The 19,941-nt window shown below is 36.6% G+C and overlaps 1 protein-coding gene across 1 annotated transcript in view; it reads left to right on the top strand.

Moving 5' to 3' along the window:
• The window catches only part of LOC103619420 (vesicular inhibitory amino acid transporter), a 29,085-nt gene extending 11,231 nt beyond the window's left edge, over positions 1-17,854 (top strand). Inside the window, exons 2-3 of the mRNA XM_017739417.1 lie at positions 8,562-8,581; positions 12,028-17,854. Of these exons, the coding sequence (XP_017594906.1) occupies positions 8,562-8,581; positions 12,028-13,216 (1,209 nt within the window). The 3' untranslated portion in view covers positions 13,217-17,854. The remainder of the gene's footprint in view (positions 1-8,561; positions 8,582-12,027) is intronic.
• Positions 17,855-19,941: the final 2,087 nt, after the last annotated feature.

Below are 19,941 nucleotides of genomic sequence, written 5' to 3'. Positions count from 1 at the left end.
GTCCTGCCCTTGTTGCCTTTACTTGCCTACTGATTTCTTTCACTTTGGCTGGAAAGCCAGCTGCTCTCAGACAGAGCAGTTTCTTTTATACTTTTTGTTGTTGTCATCTCAGGAAAAAAATAAAATACCTGCACAAAACTGTAGGCTTCCCTCTGCCCCTTGGATGGGATTTCAGAGACTCTTTACTATCTCCTAAAATGTGAGGAGCTGCCATTCCACCCTTGAAGGTCTCCTTTCCTATTCAGAAAGGATAATCAGCTGCATAATGCATACTTTCCCTCTAGCTTTCTTCTTATTCCTGTCTTATGCTTAGTTAGGTATTTTTCATATCCAGTCATTTTTCCTCACAGCCTCTTGCCCATCATATTCTCCTACCCCTTGTTTCTGCCTCATACGGTTCACAGTCTTATGTTCTAGTGTTCTGCACTTTACCTGAGGGCACTTTTTTTCCCCTCTTCCTGCCTCCCCCAGTGCAGTTACGTTCCCAAGTTATCCAGCTTCTTGTGCTTCCTTTGCTCTTCCAGGGCCTGCCATTGTCTCGTGGCCTTTGTAAAGGAATTCACTTGACTCTACAGATGACAGAGAGAGACACAGGAATCTCTGATGGAGATTCACAAAATCTAAAACAAGTGCCCTGCACTGTGGAAACAAGTAGTCATATGGTGATCCTTATTTCTATCCATCCTTTCTGGAGCTACCGGACCCCTTCCAATTCAGATATTCTGTGATTCTGTCATTAGCTTAACTTTTTGCTGTGTTTAGGTAAGAAAAGTAAGGAATCCTGTTCCTAGTAAGAGGACATCAAAGCAAGGTAGATTTGTCATGTGTGTCTCTTCTGCTACTGTGTGCACTCATTCATTGAACATCTGTTTTAGACAGCGGTTGGGTGAGATTAGCCCAATTCATAGATTCTAAGAAGAGATAATTTCCTTGGGTACCAAAGAGAGTAAAGAAAGTAGTCACTTTAGTAACTTCAGTTACAGGCACTGAGTTTTCACCTAAAATTCATTAATTACACCTTGTGAATAAATTTCAATTTTGCTAAAAATTTGAATGTAAGAAATGAAAATTATTTAGGAGAAAGGAACAAAAATCAAATGCAGCCTTGAAATTAATTTCTCAAACATGAGATCACTACAGATTTCAGCACCAAAGTAGGAACAAAGGAGAGATTCAATAGAGCTGAGAAGTTTTCTCTGCACTATGAGAATGACTCAGGTTAAGAACAGAAAAGAAAACTCTTTTTTCAAATATACAAACTTTTACAGCAATTGCTTAGCTAACTGTTTTAATAATGAAAGAAATGCTTTTATTTCAATCCATACAGACAGTTTTTGTATGTAAAAGTTAAGAATAAACCTGACGTCTTCATCAAGGAACAAAAATAATCAAGGTCCCCAGTTTCTTCCCTCAGTTCCTCTCCAGTGCAATTGCAGACTAAGAAAATAAATAAATAAATAAATAAATAAGAAAGAGGAAAATAAAACAAAACAGACAACACAGAAAAGGAATATTACTTATTTTATAACTCCAGTCTTTTTTTTCCTTGGCCCGTAGAGGTCAAGGACCTCTACCACAGTCTGTACAACAGAATGAGAAATACCTCCACAAGTAGTAATACTTCAAGTATTTTACATCTAGAGACTTTAAAAAGATGTTTTCAATGAGCATTTTATACATTATATGCCTGGTTTCACAATGTAGAACCATATTCAATTTTTTTTTAATTTAAATGAGAGTTTACCTAACTTTGCTTTTATGATGAGTGCTCAGAGCATGCAATAAAACCCATTCACATTTCTTTTCTGACCTTTATTTTTTTCTCTTTGTTATTAATTATGCATATTTGGGAATGTTTGTCTAATCTACTTGAAATTAAGGGAATTATTCTACTTTGTTAAACATTAAGAATGATGTGGTCTTTTATGACATTATGGGACAGAGACACCTCCATTATCAGAATTCATTTGCAACCTCAACTTTATTTGTATCTGTGCATGATGAATTATCAGGCTGTAAAATCAGTTGCTGCTTCTTTTATCCTAAAGGTAGAAGCCTCCAGGGGTGCCACTGAAGTTTAAGTGAGGTTAAGAGAGGAAAAGCAGTAGAAATTTGTGTCTATACCCAGCCTAATGGTAAACCAGCATTTTTTTCTCACGTATTCCAGAGGAATAGAGTATGGTACTCTGTATCATTTTAGTGATTCCTGCAGACCAAACATAATAGCATACCACTATTTATGTCTTTCATCTAGACAATTAACTATATTCTCCCCAGGCTGTGCTCTGGGACAAATTTCCCCTTTATATGCTGAAGTCTAGGAGTCATTACAGCTTGAGTAAGAGTCCACCTAAATTTGGTGGTTAGGTCTGTACTGAGGAAAGAACAGGATAATATCTGCCAGGGGAGATATGTCACCTTTTATTCATGACAAATCCTATGCTGGTGTTCAGAAAATACAACTCAGCTTCTATAAGATGTAACCTGTCTTCCTTTTCAGCTCTCAGAGGTGCATAAGGTTTTTTTCCAATGCAAAGTTCTTTGCAGTATGGTGTTGTTTTCTTCCATTTCCACTTCAGCATTACTTGTTAAAAGTGACAAGAACTGTGGCTTGTCCCATCCAGGCAGCATTCAAGAAAAGCTCCTAATGAGCCAAATGCTTTCTCACAGCCTGAGTTTGAACTTTCTATGCACTTGAATTCTTCCTTTTGTTATGTCAGTGCACGCTCAAATAAAGTTATTTGACTCCCCACTGCTTTGCTTTGCTTGTATTCTCCCAAAGCCCCCCTCTGCTTCCCCTCAAGCTCTTTTGGCCATACATTCATGGAACTCACTTGCATGTTGCTGTGCTGGATGTTTGGATCACTTGCCTGCCTTCAGGTGAAATCCTGGGCTATAATGAGTGAAATAGGTAAGCAGCCAGGGAGTCTGTGTTGCTCACCAAAACTAACTTTCAGAATAATGTTTGTTTTAGTTTCAACTGACTTACTTTTTTTGTCTCTTTTTCCTCTCTGATGCATAACACATAATAAGAACCCTCATTCTCCTATGAAAGGATGCTTTCTCCTTTGGGACCAAGCAAAAAAATGTTTTCTTAAAAGGTAATTTGCTTGGGAGATTTTCTTTGTGTGATTCAGTTCATTCTTGCAGAGAGCTCTGGATTTATGCAAACTAACGTTTTCCATCAAACCATGAGGAATTAAGAACCAAGCATATTTCAGTTTGGGGACAAATATTTAAACCAATAGCAAAGCCAATGGGATCAGATTTCACATTTAGTAGCAGCAATTTTTTTTCTTTGTTTTCCCAGACATTTTCTTTCCTCTGTTCACTTTTCTTATCTTTAGGAGATTCTTAAGACTAATATATCCACTAAAAGGAGAAAAAAAATCAGTGGCTTCTGTCAGTCAAATGGACAGATACATTCTGCTGTGCAGACCATGCAGCTTCTTTACCTGCTTAACTTATCACAGTATCTTCTGAGCAGTCTATATCTGCCTTATCATCTACTTATGGTACCTGAAGGATTGACAGGTAAGCACTTCTAAAGTTTCTTTCAGTATATAAGGCAATTGAAGGCATTAATCACAGAATAAACACCTTAGTCACTCTTGTCCCTGCAGCTGAAAGAGGCTGGCACTGGCAGAGAGAAAGAATAAGAAAAATCAGGAAAAACAAGATTGCTGGGGTCTAATACAACCATCCCTGAAGTTAAAGGAAGATTTTTCACTGACATTAGAGGAGATGGATCTGCTGCTAAGGTCAGACAGGCCATAGACAATATTTGAAGTTTTCCACAGAACAGCTCATTGTATTTTTGAATTCAAACTCAGCTGAGCTGTGAACAAACTGTGAAGTGAGAGGGAAAGTAGATGAATTCTTTTCCTGAAATCTATAGAGCAGTGCCAGGAGTTTGGGTAGCCAGCCAGGGAAATGGAAATTCTTACTGCTGAGAAGTAATAGGATATAACTGATATTGCAAATATGTGATGGGATGATCTATGCACCTGGAATTTAAAAGTTATTAGATAAAACATGTTTACCTAAAAAGAACAGGCAAAAGAAATGAGGGTGGCACTCTATGTTAGAGAGATGATTATCTGTGTTAGAGCTATTGTCTGGAAAGAAAAATTGTACTGTTCTTGGTGACTTCAGTTTTAAAGACCTACGGTAGGCGTCCTATGCAGTATGTAGTAAAACACCATTGAAGTTTCTAAAAATTACAGATGGTAATTATCTAACACAAAAAGTATTGAACCTAGCATAAGATAATTCTACTTTGAGCCTCATTACATTGGATAAAAGGGAGCAAATTGGAGGATCTAATTACATTAATTATGGGAAAACAGAGTACTTCATACCTCAAAAGTGAATTTTTCAAACCTGGAGAAAATTATGAGAGATAATTCATTAGGAAGAATAAATACGGACAACCCATTGTGAAAGAAACTTTAAAGTTGTTTAACAAGAATTTTTGAGATGTCCAGAAGGCACACCTCATAATTAAGAAACAGTATACCAATGTGTTAATACCCCTCCTACTTCAGGAGTTAAGTGAATGTATCAATTAAAAAATTTTTAAGTATATGTATATAGCAAAAGGGAGAAATAAAAGGTGAGAGTAATAACTATATGTTACAAACAGTAGCAAAGAGAGGAAAAAATGGATCTCCCAGTAAACAGGACAACAAGAAAACAGTTTTTAGGAATTAGTAAAAAAAGAGGCTAGGTTTAGTGTAAAAATTCAAAACAGAAATACTAACTGTGGCAAAAATTAAGTATAAATGGAAGTGTGTGTCTATCTATGTGACTATGTATGCTTGTCTGAAAGTACCAGGAAAAACAGCAGAACAAAGTTAAAAAGGAAGGTCTGCATTAACTGCTACAGAGCAGCATATAAGTGATTTCATTTAAAAGGAGAGGTAGAAAAACTCACCTATAACTAAGTGTTAAGGGAACCAAGTAGAAGAAGGTATTTATAAAACATGCAGATAAGATAAACACTTCTGTGAAAGCCAGGAATTTTGCCTAATATTTATGAGGGATGAGACAAAATAATGAGGCAAAATATCTAAAACTGCATCTGTTCCAGAAGAGTATAGGAGGTAAATCAAAAATCTGTTTGTCATCACTAATCAAGATGAACACCAGAGACATAATGAGCACTGGGCTGATGGCATCTCTTGTCCCCCTTGCTGCACACAAATGATCCTGGCCAAGTCAGGGAGACACAGGCACCAGAATATGTGGATGTAAGTGTGGGAAAAATTAACTTAGAGATTTTCTCATGTAAGAACACCTTAATCTTCTCTGAGATCACTCACTGAATTTTGCAACAGTGATTTCCTACTTTAGTAGAAGGAGGTTCTAAGACTCTTCTTAATTCTAAAAAAATAGATGCAGCTGTTCATAAGTAGTTCCTGTAGAGAACCAGGAGGACCTGCTCATAGCACAGGAGAAGATTGTGCCATTTTGTAATTTTTCAGGATATGCATTATGCTATTCTGCATAAGACATTTAAATGTTATGTCTCAGAGTTTCTACACTGTGTGCACACACTCCATGCTCAGCATGGACATCGCTGAAAGGAAATTCATCTCAGCTCTGCTAATGGCCTATTGTAAGATAGGTGTGAATTTTAAATTGATGTGTCTAATTTTTCCAAGCTTAGACTTGGACAATTAACTATGAGATAACCTCAACTGTTATTTAAAATGGATGTTGAAATGGATCTCAATAGTATTTTGAAGGCAGAATGCCCAGCAAGTTTTCACTTGGGAGGCATAACAAAAGACACATCTGACCAGGTAATATTCTTATTCAATTACTACCACATGTGGACTCTTCAAGAGATTGTGGATATCATCCCAATATTTTAAAAACCCGATAAATCCTGACTAGTGAAACCTGGCAACAATGCTGAGAAAGAATGTAATTGTTGCTACAGTTTTTAATTGATAGAGAATAAAAAGCTAGAAATATAATTAGTGTCAATCATTATGTTTCTGGAGAAAGAGTTCTTACAGTCCTTATTAAACACACTTCAAATTATTCTTTTATGACATTGTAATTTAGTCAGTGAAAGATAAATAATATATTTACATTTTTAAAAGGAATTTTGACACATTAATATACAACATGCTGATTTAAGAATTAGTGCAACCACAGAGTACATCTTAAATGGATTAACAACTGCCTAAGTGACAGGTTCCAAAAAAGTAACTGTCAATGTGGACATATTGTCAAATGAATGAGTTTCTAGTAGTGTTTAGGAGGTTACCTGGTAGAATGATCAGCATCTGGTCCAGTATTATTCAATGTAGTCAACAGTGGTTTGGAAGAAGATGCAAAATCACTGATGATCATGGTGGTGACTGAGAAAGGAAGACCATGGAGGTCAACAAGCAAGTAGCTTTCTTATCATGGCATGAGATTAAGGGATGTGCTATGTTTTTAAATTTATATTAATAAAGTTCCTTCTTTGTATAAATACCACAGCAACCAAGGCTTGCATCTCTTTGGGAAAATTATGTATTTCAAATAGCAACAAATGTTAAACAGCATAATTAAATATTTTGTGGAATTATACTGAAAAGCAGGGATCTTGAATTTATCTCCCTACTCTTCCAAGATGATTCATGTAGGATGCTTTCCAGTATAGTTTCTATGTCTAACCCATGTTCATGCAAGGTATCAAATGCATAGTTGGGGAAAACAGTCAAACTCAAATGAACCATTCCAGTGGAGTAACTACACTCCACTGAGTGGAGTGAGAAAGGCAATCAGAGCTAATTTGGAAGTCTGGCATATCAGCATGTATTCTGCATATAGGAGAGCTGTCCTAAGGGAATAATTTTCAGTTAAATTCTTCTTCATTTCTTAATTTATTTTTCCATATGATTAAATCTTAAGGTGAAATAATTTTCTCTGTCTCTGTCTTGATTTTTAGCACTTCTTTTGACTCCATTTAATTTTATTGTCTTTTGGCATGCCTCAACTCTGGCCATGATTTGACCTTCTTTACTTTTTAATTACTTTTCAGTTTGCTTTTTTCTTCAAAATGTCATATTTCAGGTTAAAACAACCTATGAAACAAAATATTTTACTTGGGACTAAAAGCTTTAAAACTGAATATGAAGGAATTTTGATATCTTTCTCTGACTGTCTGTCCATGCTCACTTTTCAATTTTTTTAAACACATTTTATTCCTTGGGGAGATGCTTGTCCTGAGGTGAAGGAGTGTGATAGCCGTATGATAGCAAAAAGCCCATTTTTTTATTCAGCACTGAATCAGATGTCAGCTATTTTTAAATAAGAAGCCAGCCTTGCTGGTGTGGGAAAAACACACATGTAGTTCAAAGAGTGTAGTCAAACCATCAGCAAAGTGTTTTAATGTGCAGATGTAGAATGGAATTCCTGTTCTGCTTGTTTTTTTGAAAAACCAATTGTAGGTGGATTGGTGATTCCTGGTGACACCTGTCGTACCTGGATGCTTCTGCTTGGGAGTATTCTGACAAGGCAAACAGCTTCTAGCTGATTCCGACCTTTTCTTACCTGCCCTTTCTGCTCTTCTCCTTGCTATTTCTCCAAAGGCTGGTCACCAGCTGAGCCCTCAGTTCTTTGTCCCACCTTGGCCCAGCTGCCCACGGCTGTCTGCTCTGGGTGTTTGACCAGGACCTCCGTCCAGACACACTGACTGACACAGAACAGTGCACTTCCATCCTCAGTCTAGGGTGAAAATACCCAAGTCTTGCAAATGTCGTGGGACGCAAGGGAAGATGCAACCCGCTGGGCAAGTTTGGGCTCTCTTCTCACCCAGGGTGGATGGAGTGATGGTAAATAACACAACCACTCAAGATGCTCCATGGCAGAGGATAGTTTCAAAAACTCCACCTCCTCTGTCCCCAGATGTGTGAGTGCTTTTTCCCTGTGATATTCTATTCCATGAACAGATCACCTTAAAGCAGCAAATTTGAGCTAACACATTTGACTTTGCTCTAGAACAGTTGGAAATAAAGCCACTCAGACTAGAACACTTCCCAGACAGAATGCTGAAACTAAGAGTTATGAGGCAATTTAGGGAACAGTTCCTTTTGCTGCTCATTTTTTAACTGATGCCTCACAGCTAAGGCTGTCTGTGCCATAATTTGGACATGAGACACAGGATCAGAAGATTCAATAAACACAAGTGCTGGGACCAGGCTGGACGAAATGTGCAATGAGAAATGGTGCAAGAATTACCTGAGTCCCTTTTTCCACTAGCAAGGAACCATTGAAATTTTGTCATGCTCTATCTGCATTCTCTGTGCACTCACCTCTCATGAAAGGGGCACAAAAGGCACCTTCATCAACATCCATGAAAGGATTTCTTTATGGAGGATGAATTTTCCACGTAAAAGTCACTTTTAGGAATAATCTAAAGTTGCTGAGCAGCTGCAAGCCAGAGAATACAGACTGGTGCCTGTTATATTACATCGACAGTAAAACAATTTATTAAAAATATCTCTTTTTTTAGCTAAATTATTTAAACTTGATAATGTTCTTGATAATTGTCCTAACAGAAAGTATTGCTTTTGGAAAGGTAAGAACTGGAGAGCAGGTACAAAATTAATTTTGAAGCCTGGAAGTTTACATTTGTTCTTTGAGTTCTGGTGACCATCAATTACAGTTTTGGTTATTTTGTAGAATTTTGTTATTACTATTCTTTTATTTTAAATAGAAAAAAAAGTTCCTGAAAAGGCAGAAAAAGCATTGTTCTTTCACCACAGACATAGTTACTGTATTGGCATGGTCAGTGTTTTCTCATTTCTCTCCACTAAACATGCTCTATATTCAAAAAGCTGTAAAACCAGTTATGTCCACAATGTTTGCTTTCTATTAGTAATTGAGACCTGAAGTTTACAAACTCTGGAAAAAAAGATGTCAAAGACATAAGCTGAAAGAAATACTTAGAGTTTCTATAGAAATGTTCAATTTAGAAATTCTAAACTCTAAACTTTGGAGCAGACAACCATACATAATTTTAAGAAAAAATATATATAGGCAAAAGTGGGTTTATTTAATAAGGTCTGAATTCACAAAATGAAAAAAAAAATTCAACCCAAAAAAACCCACCTCTATCATCCTGTGGTCTGTGTTAGCTACTGAATTAAACTATTTGGTATAAACAACAGCAAGGAGACGTTAGAGGTCAGAATTACGTTATGCTCTGATTAAACTGACAATTACGCATGGAAAAGCAGACACCTGTGGGAAGGACTGTAAATGGCTGTGATAAGGTCTCTCAAAGTCTTCTGCTTTGGTTTATGCTGAGGCTGGTCATCCTTAACAGATTGAATTCAGCAGGGGAGAAGCCATTGTGTGGGTAAGGCCTATGCTGACACTTACCTGCAGGTTAATTATACAGTGACCCTTTGGGTCAACAGATACAGTTTGAACTCCCATTGCAGATTAGGCAGCAAAATAATACTGTGAGTATGGAACAAATGAGATAAGCTTGGTACAAACTGCAAGGAACTGAGAAAACATCATTGTTCTTATGTTAGTATGGAAGACAACTCTGTGGCTTTATCTTTTTGATTTTTGCATAGACTTGGTTTATTTGTGGTGGTTTTAAACTCAATCTGTTATGTAAATGTTCTCCAAGGATTGTTTTCGTAGAAAGGAAATCAAATTCACTTCTTTAGGCAGCTATCTAACTTCCCAGTCAGTGAAAGCCATGATTAAAAATGGCATCATATCAAAAGCTGTTACATGTGTGCTACCTGCAGCCTGGCTGCAGCCAGATATCTAATCTTTTTAAGAAAGTAGACTGCTTGATGGCAAAAATGGTAGAATTTTGAACACTTATGTGAAGTTCATATACAAAATAAATGCTAATTACACTGCAAGGTAATTGGGTCATGAGACCAGTATTAGAATGGAGACATTGAGAGGAGAGATTTGGGTGACTAAGTACCACAAGCTGTGTAGTTGAATGTGCCAGCTCCTAAATGAAACGGCATCTGCGACTTATACAAAACCAATGCTGTAAATGAAGTCATGGAAAACAACCAAAAAAGATATCTGGCCAATGACTTTATTATTATTTCAGTAATAATAACTGAGCTACTTCTGTTTCAACACATAAAGGCATAGACCTTTCTAGCTGAAATATATTAGTGCATGTATTTAATTCTTTTGGCTCAAATCCAATTGAAAGCTGAAGATACCTGCTTCTAGAGTGAAGCCTGGTGAATTAGACAACATTGCTCTTTCATATGATAGGTACTCTATTTTTCTCATTGGCTTAGAGAAAAAACACTCCTCTAATTTAAGGACTTTTTTCTTTCCTGATTGATGGTCATCCCACAGTCTGCCCAAAAAGAACTGCTATTTTGTGTCTGGAAGAGGAGAAGACTACTTTTTATATGTTGATGATTATTTAGTGTTTTAAAAAATGCCTCTCTTCAGAGCCCTCTTTATGAATCACGCTTGGGAGTACTTGAATCACATGGAAGTGGGATGCTAGGTATAAGCCCTACAAAGCTGAGACAGGCACCTGACTTCTTGATGACCTCTATCAGAGATGAGCTCTTAGACTGCTTTCACAGAAACTGTCTGATAGCCATAAAACCAGAGAAAGTTCATGGAAAACACCTAAGGAAGAAGTATGCCTGAAACTCTGGTCCCCCACATGGCCTCACGGTCATGATTGTGCATGGTAAAGTCTAAGATTAAGATTTATACCATTAAACTCACCTCTTCTGTTTTGGCTCCTGAAAGTCAACAGCACTACCCACTCAGGAAGTGAGGGAAGTGTGGGTTGCCCCTTCTGTGGAGAGACCTGTCTCTGTTGGGGGTTCATAGGTTTTGCAAAGCAGATAGGGTTGCTCAGGTTTGGTTAGAAATAAAATCTAAGTGTGTGTGGTCCAAGTCAACTCCTTCTGTCAGGCCAGAATAAAAAGCATGAGCAAAAATACTCAGATTTCATCATGTGATGGGATGCAGTAAAAATATTGAAGTGAAAATTTCTGCAGAACTAGTTGTTTTTCTGCAGGAATGTGTTTTGTTTCCTCCTTACCTTTCTTCAGTTGTCATGAATAAAAATGCCTGACCAGTGTGACTCGTGCAAGTCCGAATTTCAGGTTTGTAACATAAAAAGAGAAATGTCATAGAAGCATCTTTCTTAAATTGGATGTTTTTATTAATAACTAATTTTCAAGGGCTGTGTTGGTTTTCTGCTGATGAAAGTGAAACTACATAAAAGTGTAATTTGTCCCTTAATAGAGAGAAGAAAGAGGGAAAAAGACAAAGAAGTGCTCATAGTGTTCTGTGAAAAGTAAAATTCCTTCTTTTTTTATCAGATAAAACAAGTAAAACTGTGTTCTTTTCAAAAACTGTTTAGTGAAAAAAAAAAGTTTTTATATGTTTTGCATGTATTTTTAAACACCTAAAGAAGTTTCACAGTGTAGAATCTCAGCAGTGAGAACAACCATTTTAGCAGCGGACTTAGCAAGAGCAAAGGCCACATGAGGCAGAAGCTGTGGAGGAAGCACAAGCATAGTCTGATGCACTCTAATGCCATTTTCTCTCCAGAGGTCTGTTAAAAATCCTTAGACTGAAGAGAATTGTCATTACTGAATCTATCTACACTGCTGTTCTTAATTGGAGTGAAACGTGTACAGATGATGCCAGAGATGCTTAATTTTACTGATACTGAACCTGTTTCATTAATATGCATGTTGACTGAATAACTAACTATGAACCTTCTAAAATGTGCTTCTAATCACATCAGCGTTAAATATTAACTAGAAAGCTGACTCTGTCATTCAGTCACATTTTCATTTTCCCAGCTTATCATTATGTGGGTGTTGATAGAAGTAGTTACTTTTGCTGGTAATTTCGTTTATCATAAATAAACACATTTCTCATGGTTGTTATTTACTTAGCAGAATGGAGCAGTCCTTACACCGTGCAGCTGGGTGAAAGCAACGTTCAATGGAGGACAGGTTTGGGGTGCAACTTCTAGTAAACATTTTGCCTCAGGGATTTTGTGCTATCTCTCTCTCTTTTTCCTCTTCAGGGAATATTTGTCCTAGGATTGCCGTATGCTCTCCTCCACAGTGGATACAGTGGTCTACTTCTCATTGTCTTGGCTGCAGCATTATGCTGTTACACAGGCAAAATTCTAATTGCTTGCTTGTATGAAGAAAATGAAGATGGGCAACTGATACGAGTGAGAGACACGTATGAAGATATTGCAAATGCCTGCTGCAAAAAGTTGTCTCCCAGTCTAGGTGGCATAGTTGTCAATGTGACCCAAGTGGTGGAACTGCTCATGACATGTGTTTTGTATCTGGTTGTTAGTGGGAACTTGCTGTCTCATAGTTTTCCATATGTACCAGTGACTGAGAAAACTTGGTCTGTAATTGCATTTGTTACTCTCTTGCCTTGTGTATTTATCAGAACTCTCAAAATTGTTTCCAAACTCAGCCAGCTTTGCTCTTTGGTTCATTTTGTTATCATCCTTGTAGTGATAACTTACTGTCTCACACAAATACATCAGTGGTCCTGGGCAAAATTCAGACTCTCCCTTGAGTTTGAGGACTTCTTGGTCTCTGTAGGGGTGATCATCTTCAGTTACACTTCACAAATATTTCTTCCCACACTTGAAGGTAACATGAAAAACCCAGGGGAATTTAGGTGTATGCTAAATTGGACTCACTTTTTTGCCTGTATCTTGAAAACAACCTTTGCACTGACTGCTTTCTTGACCTGGGGTGAAAAGACAAAGGAAGTTATTACTGACAACCTGCCATCATTTTTTGAAACCCTAGTGAATTTATGTCTCTTAACCAAGGCTTTTCTTTCTTACCCTTTGCCCTTTTTTGCAGCCACAGAAATTGTGTGTTCTTGTATTTCCAAAGGTAACCATTCCAATTACAAATCTCCACTACTTGCTCTGGCTGTAAGAGGCTCATTTCTCTTGTTAACTCTGTTGATGTCCATGTTCACACCACATTTTGCCCTGTTGATGGGTTTGTCAGGCAGTGTAACCGGTGCTGCTATGACTTTTCTTCTTCCTTCTCTCTTCCATTTAAAACTTAAATGGAAAAAACTGTCCTTCTTAGAGAAATGTGCAGATATCTCTGTTTTTATTTTGGGCTTCCTTTGTAGCCTTGCAGGCATAGTTTGCTCAATAAAAGGGCTGCTTGAAGTATTTGGAGGAGTGTAAAATATTTCCTGAATGACAAATAAGGATCAAATCTTATAAATGCTTTCATCCTGTTAGTCAGTATATATGAGATTTTGTCACTAGGTAGAATTAAGCATATGCTTAAATGTTTGCAGATTCAAGTCTTTAACTAGAAAATTATGTGGCTCTAAGCAATCTGGAAAATAACATTCATAGCCAAAAAGTACAAAATCAGGCCTCTTTAAAACATTGAGAAGAAAGGTGTTGGAGATGGTTTAGCATAAAAATAATTGTAAGTAATCCTACATAGTTTTAGCCATACATGACATGCACATCCTGAAATTACTACTGCAAGGGATTCCACCAGTTTAGCCAGAAGGTTCATAGGGTTAGATACTGTTCAGTCTCAAAGCTATCAAAGCTAGCTTACAGGATGTAACTTGGAGAGGTCTATTATTGAAAATGGATGAAATATTATTTCACCTCATTGGCAAACTGCAATTCAACATGTGAACAGAACAAATTAGTGAATTTTGGTTTTTATGTAAGACAAATTCTACTACTTGTTTTTTAAATGAATAGGCAAAAAGAGAGCTCAGTTTAAAACAGCTTTGAAAGTGTGCTTTTATCACAACTTCAAATGGGAATACAGTCAAAGGCGCATTCTAACAGTTCAAAGTCTCGGAAAAGAGAATTTTTTCTGAAATAAGCTATAGCCAGTGACTGCAGCTTTTCTGCAAGTCTACCTCCTAAGATTCACGTCTCTGCAATGCAGCTACTCTATTGGTTGAGTGACTAGAAGTCTCGCTGGTAGCATGAAAAAGTTAACATGCAGTTCACTTTCCCTCTTAGGCAGGAAATTTCTTAGATCTGTGTATTTTATCTGATTCTATTAAAAGCTCAATGAAGTAAATCAAGTTCAATAAACAGACACAGTTAACTTCCGGTACAATTTGGTAGATCTTTAGCTTTAAAAGATATTGGATTAATAAAAAATCAGCATTGCAATGTATTTCACATTAGTGATAAAACATTATGACAAGAAGTGTCAGAGTGCTCTAATGAATACATATTATCTTATCATACTAAATCTCTGTTATAAAACATAATTAAAGTAATTAATTCAAAGAAGAAAGTGTGTGTTTTTATTATGAACAATTTCACACAACCTTGTACTGTGTCATATGGAAAAGTCTTTGTACATCAGCGTAAGACTGGGTGACAAAGAGCCCAGCACTATCTGCTTAACTGAGCTATTTTTGCTATGTAGTGTCTCAGCATTAATGCTTCTGTCCTGCGTGAGCAACAGTTGCCTCTCAAGGCTAATTTGCTGAATGATAAATAACATGCAACTAAACTAAAGGGAGGAATTCTGGAAAGCCTTGTATGTCACTCTGTTCCTTTCTTGTCTACTAATGTACGCCTGTCATGTGAAATAGCGATGAAACGTTTATTAAAATAAATTGCATTACTACAACATTATCAAGAAAACTGTGGAAATAGCTAGTATCTTAGAATTTTATTACTTATTTGGTGCAATGGGTCAAATTCTGCACTCAAATCCTCAACAATTTTAATGATATTTGATAAAATTTGTGCTGGAACAAATAAGAGACTTTTTATTTTTATGTAAAATGTCAAAAATACATTGTTCATTGAAAGGGTTGAAAGCTTATTATTACTGCTATGACACAGTCAGAAAGATATTATTACTTGGATGATATTAATCAAAGGATATCATTACTTTCTGAGTGGAGGAGCTTCACAGATAAACAAACACACAGGAACAGTATTTGTTCTGTTTATCCTGTATACATCTCTAAGGACAGAGGGAGGTTGTCCAAAGAGTTTTGTAAAAAGTCTTTCAGATACTTTGCTTAAGAACTCTCCAAAAAAATCTCTTTTCCAATCTCCTACTTTTATTTAATGTGCTTTGTCTCTAACTCTTCAGAAAATCTTGGGATTCCCTCAGTGCATTTGCTGTTGGGAAAACCTTGAAAACCAATATAAGCAATTTATTTTGTGGCAATTTTAGGAATTCCCTAGTTCATCACTGTGATTCAAAATTGGCTTTAGCTGTACTTTCTTCTCTTAGCCTTTTCAAGAAGTCAGTGCCCAGTCCTTTCAAGTCAAAGATGGTTGTTCCCCATTTAATCATGCTCCCTCTTATATAAGGTCTTTCCCACAAGGATAAATGCTTCCTGCTTTATAACATATGTACTGTTATTGTCCTTATTTAATCATTTATGTAATTTCTGTTAACATCAGGGAACAGCAAGGGCTATGATTAACAAGTCAATACAACTGTAAATGCACAAAAGTGAAAGTCATCCAAGTGCAAGGCCTCAAGAAGTCACTTACAAAAGCCACTAGATTAAGAGAGAAAGCATAGTTCAAGACTTTTTGTGGCCAACACTCAGCAATTTTGATGTGTGCCATTGTTGTGGGACACAGCATATGTATGAGCTTTGCTTTAAAGCCATGCCCAGACATCTTGATGAGAGACTGCCTTCTGGGGTCAAGTAAGTGAACCTCCCAGTTTGGAAAGGCAGAGATGCATATACATACCCTACAGACCAAGCCTGAATCTGGTTCTCAGCACATGATGAAGACAAATATTCGTGATGTAAGGCTAACTCACTGGATTTCATTTCCTAAAACACACAACTGCATCTTTTTAGATATAAACTTATTTCTGAACATTTCCCAATGGCAAAATTCTATTAAAAGGGCACATAAAATAATTGCAACTTTCTATATTAGACATTAAAATACCATCTATAGAATATGTTTAGAGAATCTGGAAAGGTGGCGTTACTATAAATTATGAACCAAGAGGATCTGCATTTATCTAAGTAATGACTGCTTGGAATTTTTGTCCCTAAATTTATACTACCAATCATTAGAATAACTGAAACTAGGGAACTAAAAGGCTGACTAAATATTAGTATATTATTTTGGCCACTCCTGGATTATTCATTGTAATATGATGGTGCTTTATCAAAATTAATTCTGAAAGCAAACAACTGACAGTAGTGAACATGAAGAAAATGGTATAGAACAAATTTTGTGCTGAAATAAAGCATTTTCAAACACTCTTGCTTCATTTGTTCTGTCAGTAGAAGTATGAGTAAAGGAACCTGCTTCCTTTCAGCAGCATCACAGGCATTGCCCAAAATGCTTCTCCCATTTTGTAGGGAACACCAAACACTGCATTCCTAGTTCTGACAGTAGTCGTGCAGATTTAAGTCAACCAGATTACCCTAAAATTAAAATATAGGCTCAGCTAAGTTATCTTAGGAATTTCAAGTGTTTATTTATTAAGGCTTTTCAAAGCTTAAATCTGAAATTAGACCGAAAACCTTGCTCTACTGACTCAGTGGGAGAACAATAATTTACTTATGTGGAACAATGCTCTAGCCTCTGTGGTCCATTAACAATACTTAATTTACTTTTACACCAAAATTGGTCATCACTTTACTTCATCACTGTAGTTTATTTTTGACATTACTCTACCTCTTCTCTTTTTCCAGCAGTGAGATTGATATTTTTTCCTGACAACGCTGCTAAAATGTTACAGAGATGTCAGGAGAGCGGTTGAAAAAATTCTTGAGGCTAACACTATTTCATTAACTCTTCATCCTTGATTGCTCACTTTATTTTTATTTTCTGAATTCTGAACTACATGTACAAAATGCACGTCATGGTAAACTCTGAAGAAGTGATTGTATAAAAATTGAACAAATAAAATGTCCTGCAAATGCTTCATTAACTCAAGTTACAATTTTCAGTGCTTCTTTTTAGAACTACCACATTTTAAAAACTGATAGCCGATTTCTAGAAATCATTTATCCAGTTCTTCTGCATTATTTATAATTATCTGGATGATATATTGGTCTTAGAAAATATTCATCTTCTAAAATGGAGTAGAAAAAGAAATATATCTCAAAAATATTTCTATAGTATTCTGAGATTTAGTTGTCCCAAGAGTTCATATGGGATATAAAATATTGGAAAATTTATTGTGTTCTTTAGTTGCTGACAATGTATGTAAAAATACATAGTCTAAAAATCCACCTAAATATTTTTGTTCTCAGCATAAGTATTTGTCAAGCTATTGACACACTAAAGTTAACTTCTTCATTTTTCCACAGCGTCATTACCTTTATGTGGTCACCCCTCAGATGTCCAATATATTTGTCTTCAAGCTGTCTCTTAGAGGGGTGGGAGTTCCAAGATCTTCATTTTACAGTTTTGGGATGAATACTCAGAGCAGAGATGAACCCAAGAGGGAATCCCAAGGAATTTCTAGGTTAATACTTGTTGTTGTACCGTGCCTTTGTAGTGATCCTGACAGTCAACATTTCTTTTTTTTCTCTCTTATTCATCCTTCATTTTATCTCCTCTGTCAGTTTGTGCCAGGATAACATGAAGGTATATAGCACAGCAAGCACCGCATTACGCAGCATAAATATTTAACTGAAAGCTGCCTTTCTCATTTGTTTTTTTTTTCTTTCAAGATAGAAATATAAAATTAAATAGCTAAATAATAATATATAGAGGGATGAAGCACATGGGAGACAAATTAAAGACAGAATAAATGCAACACAAAAAGCAAAAGAGGAGATGAGGGAAAAATGTGGAAAAGGAAAACTGAAAACTGGCAAAAGTTTGAGAAGTAAAAAGGAAAAGAAACATTACAGAAATTAAAAAGCTCTGAAGGAGAGAAGGGAATGGCAATGTGGGAGAATTCATTTAATGTATGATTTAACATCATCTATAAACATTTTCTACAGTTTTGCACAAGCAGTAATTCAAGCTATTCCAGTTAATGTAAGTCAATATATTCTCTGTGTGAACAGTTTTCTTTTGTTTCACTTCCCCAAACCTCTTATGAATTCAAAACATTTAAAATAAAATCATCCTCATCTGCGTGGAACTACCTCCATATTTTATGTTTTCTGTTACCCAAAGGAATTTGAAAACATGCTAAATAAATAGTATTATAAACAGATTCGCTTTCTCTGTGTGTCTTTATCTATTCCTCTTCTTGACCTCTACTGCAGCAATGATTCAGAGATATGCACTGCTTCTAAGCAGTTATTGCCTAGCAGCCCCAAAGCCAGTGCAGAAAAAGGTCTTAAAATTGGTAAAAGATTTTTCACCATGACCACCATAGAGGCTCTTTTGCACTTTGGGCCAGAAACAAAGCTAATATCCCTGCAGAATCCTCTGTCTGGAAATGGCTTAGATCGATTTATGTGCCTGGTAGCAAACTGCACCGAGGTGGGAGTTGGGAAAAGCTAACACTGAGATGGCATTGTACTTACCCCTGTTGCTCCTTGGGTGACTCAACATGTAAAATGGCAAATTGTACCAGCATATAAAATAAAATATCCTTGTGAGGTCCTTCACGCTCGCAATAGGATCTAATTAGACAGTTCCCCCAAAATCAGCAATGTGTGGGAGCAAGATCCAGTTCCCTCCAGAGAGTTTGGAATAGACCAGCAGGAGATAAGGCTGCCTTTGGATGTAACGTGACTTCTGATCCAAATTCTGCATGGATGCTTCAAAGCAAAGTTTTTGCTCCTACATTAAGACAAGTTTTGCTATATGCTTTCTATGCTAAGCTAAAGTGCTAATGATGGCACAAAGAATTATAAGAAATCAAGGATTTATTAGTAGCTAATCAAATAAATAAATGGGAAAAAGGATGGAATAATGGCCTTAAGGAACAAATTCGAAAGTGACTGGAGAAACAAAGAATGGGAAGAAAAGATTGAGTGCAGTAGAAATTAAATTGAAAGGTATAAGGTTAATCTTAATTTCACTCTGTGCAAAATTGAACACAATTTAAATCATAGATAAAATTTAAGGATTTCATCAAGGTTATCTTTTACCCTGATCTTTTGGCTTCAGTGATAGATTGAAAAGGAACTGTGTTCAATAAATAATGTTCTTTTGTCATGGGTTACTATCTACAATGCTGTTTTCCTACACAAGGCTCTTGACACCCATAAAATTGTTCCTACTCAAGGTGGAAAACAGCAAAAACAAAATAAAAAAGGCAAGAAAAGTAATAATTAGCAATGAATTCTGAGTGTAGCCTACCTTAGGCCAGGACCCCAGACAGCATGGGATGTACAGCTAAGTCAACAGGTGGCCATATTGTTAGCACTGTAGCAATGATAATTATTTGCAATAATAATGTAATGAGCAAAGATGGGGTGAAGGCAGAAGGATTAAAGGAGAGCATAAGCCATGCTACATCTACCAAATTCCTAGTGCAGCTGCTTCAGGGATACTAAGCCTCCTGCAGACAGCTGCATCCCCCTGTTGCCATCTGTGGCTTGCATCTCTGGTGCTACTACTGCCGACAACTTGCACAGTTGCAAAGGCCTAACCCTCCATCGGCAGAAAATATCTGCTCCCACACCTTCTTGCAGGGAGCATGGCTGCCACCTGATCCATAGGATACCAGGGCTTTCCTGAGATTTAATCAGCTGTTAACTAACCCTAGGAGTGATGTCTAGAGAGAGGAATGTCTTGCCAGCTGAGACATCAGATGGGAATGTAGGATAGGCATTAAGTTATCAGTTTTATTAGACAACACTAATCTCATTGGTACAGACTTGCTAATTACACTTCAGGAGAAAGTTTTATTACAAATGGTCTGATAGAAATCTGAAATGGGTCAAATTTTAAACGTTGGTTAAGGTAAAACAATCCAAGTCAAAGTGGGTCCACTGATTTCCAAAAGACTT

Source organism: Corvus brachyrhynchos, unplaced genomic scaffold (genome assembly GCF_000691975.1).
Source record: "Corvus brachyrhynchos isolate BGI_N302 unplaced genomic scaffold, ASM69197v1 scaffold14, whole genome shotgun sequence".
NCBI classification, from domain to species: Eukaryota; Metazoa; Chordata; class Aves; order Passeriformes; family Corvidae; genus Corvus; species Corvus brachyrhynchos.
Note: the sequence above shows the minus strand (reverse complement) of the source record. Positions and strands in the feature narration are given on the sequence as shown.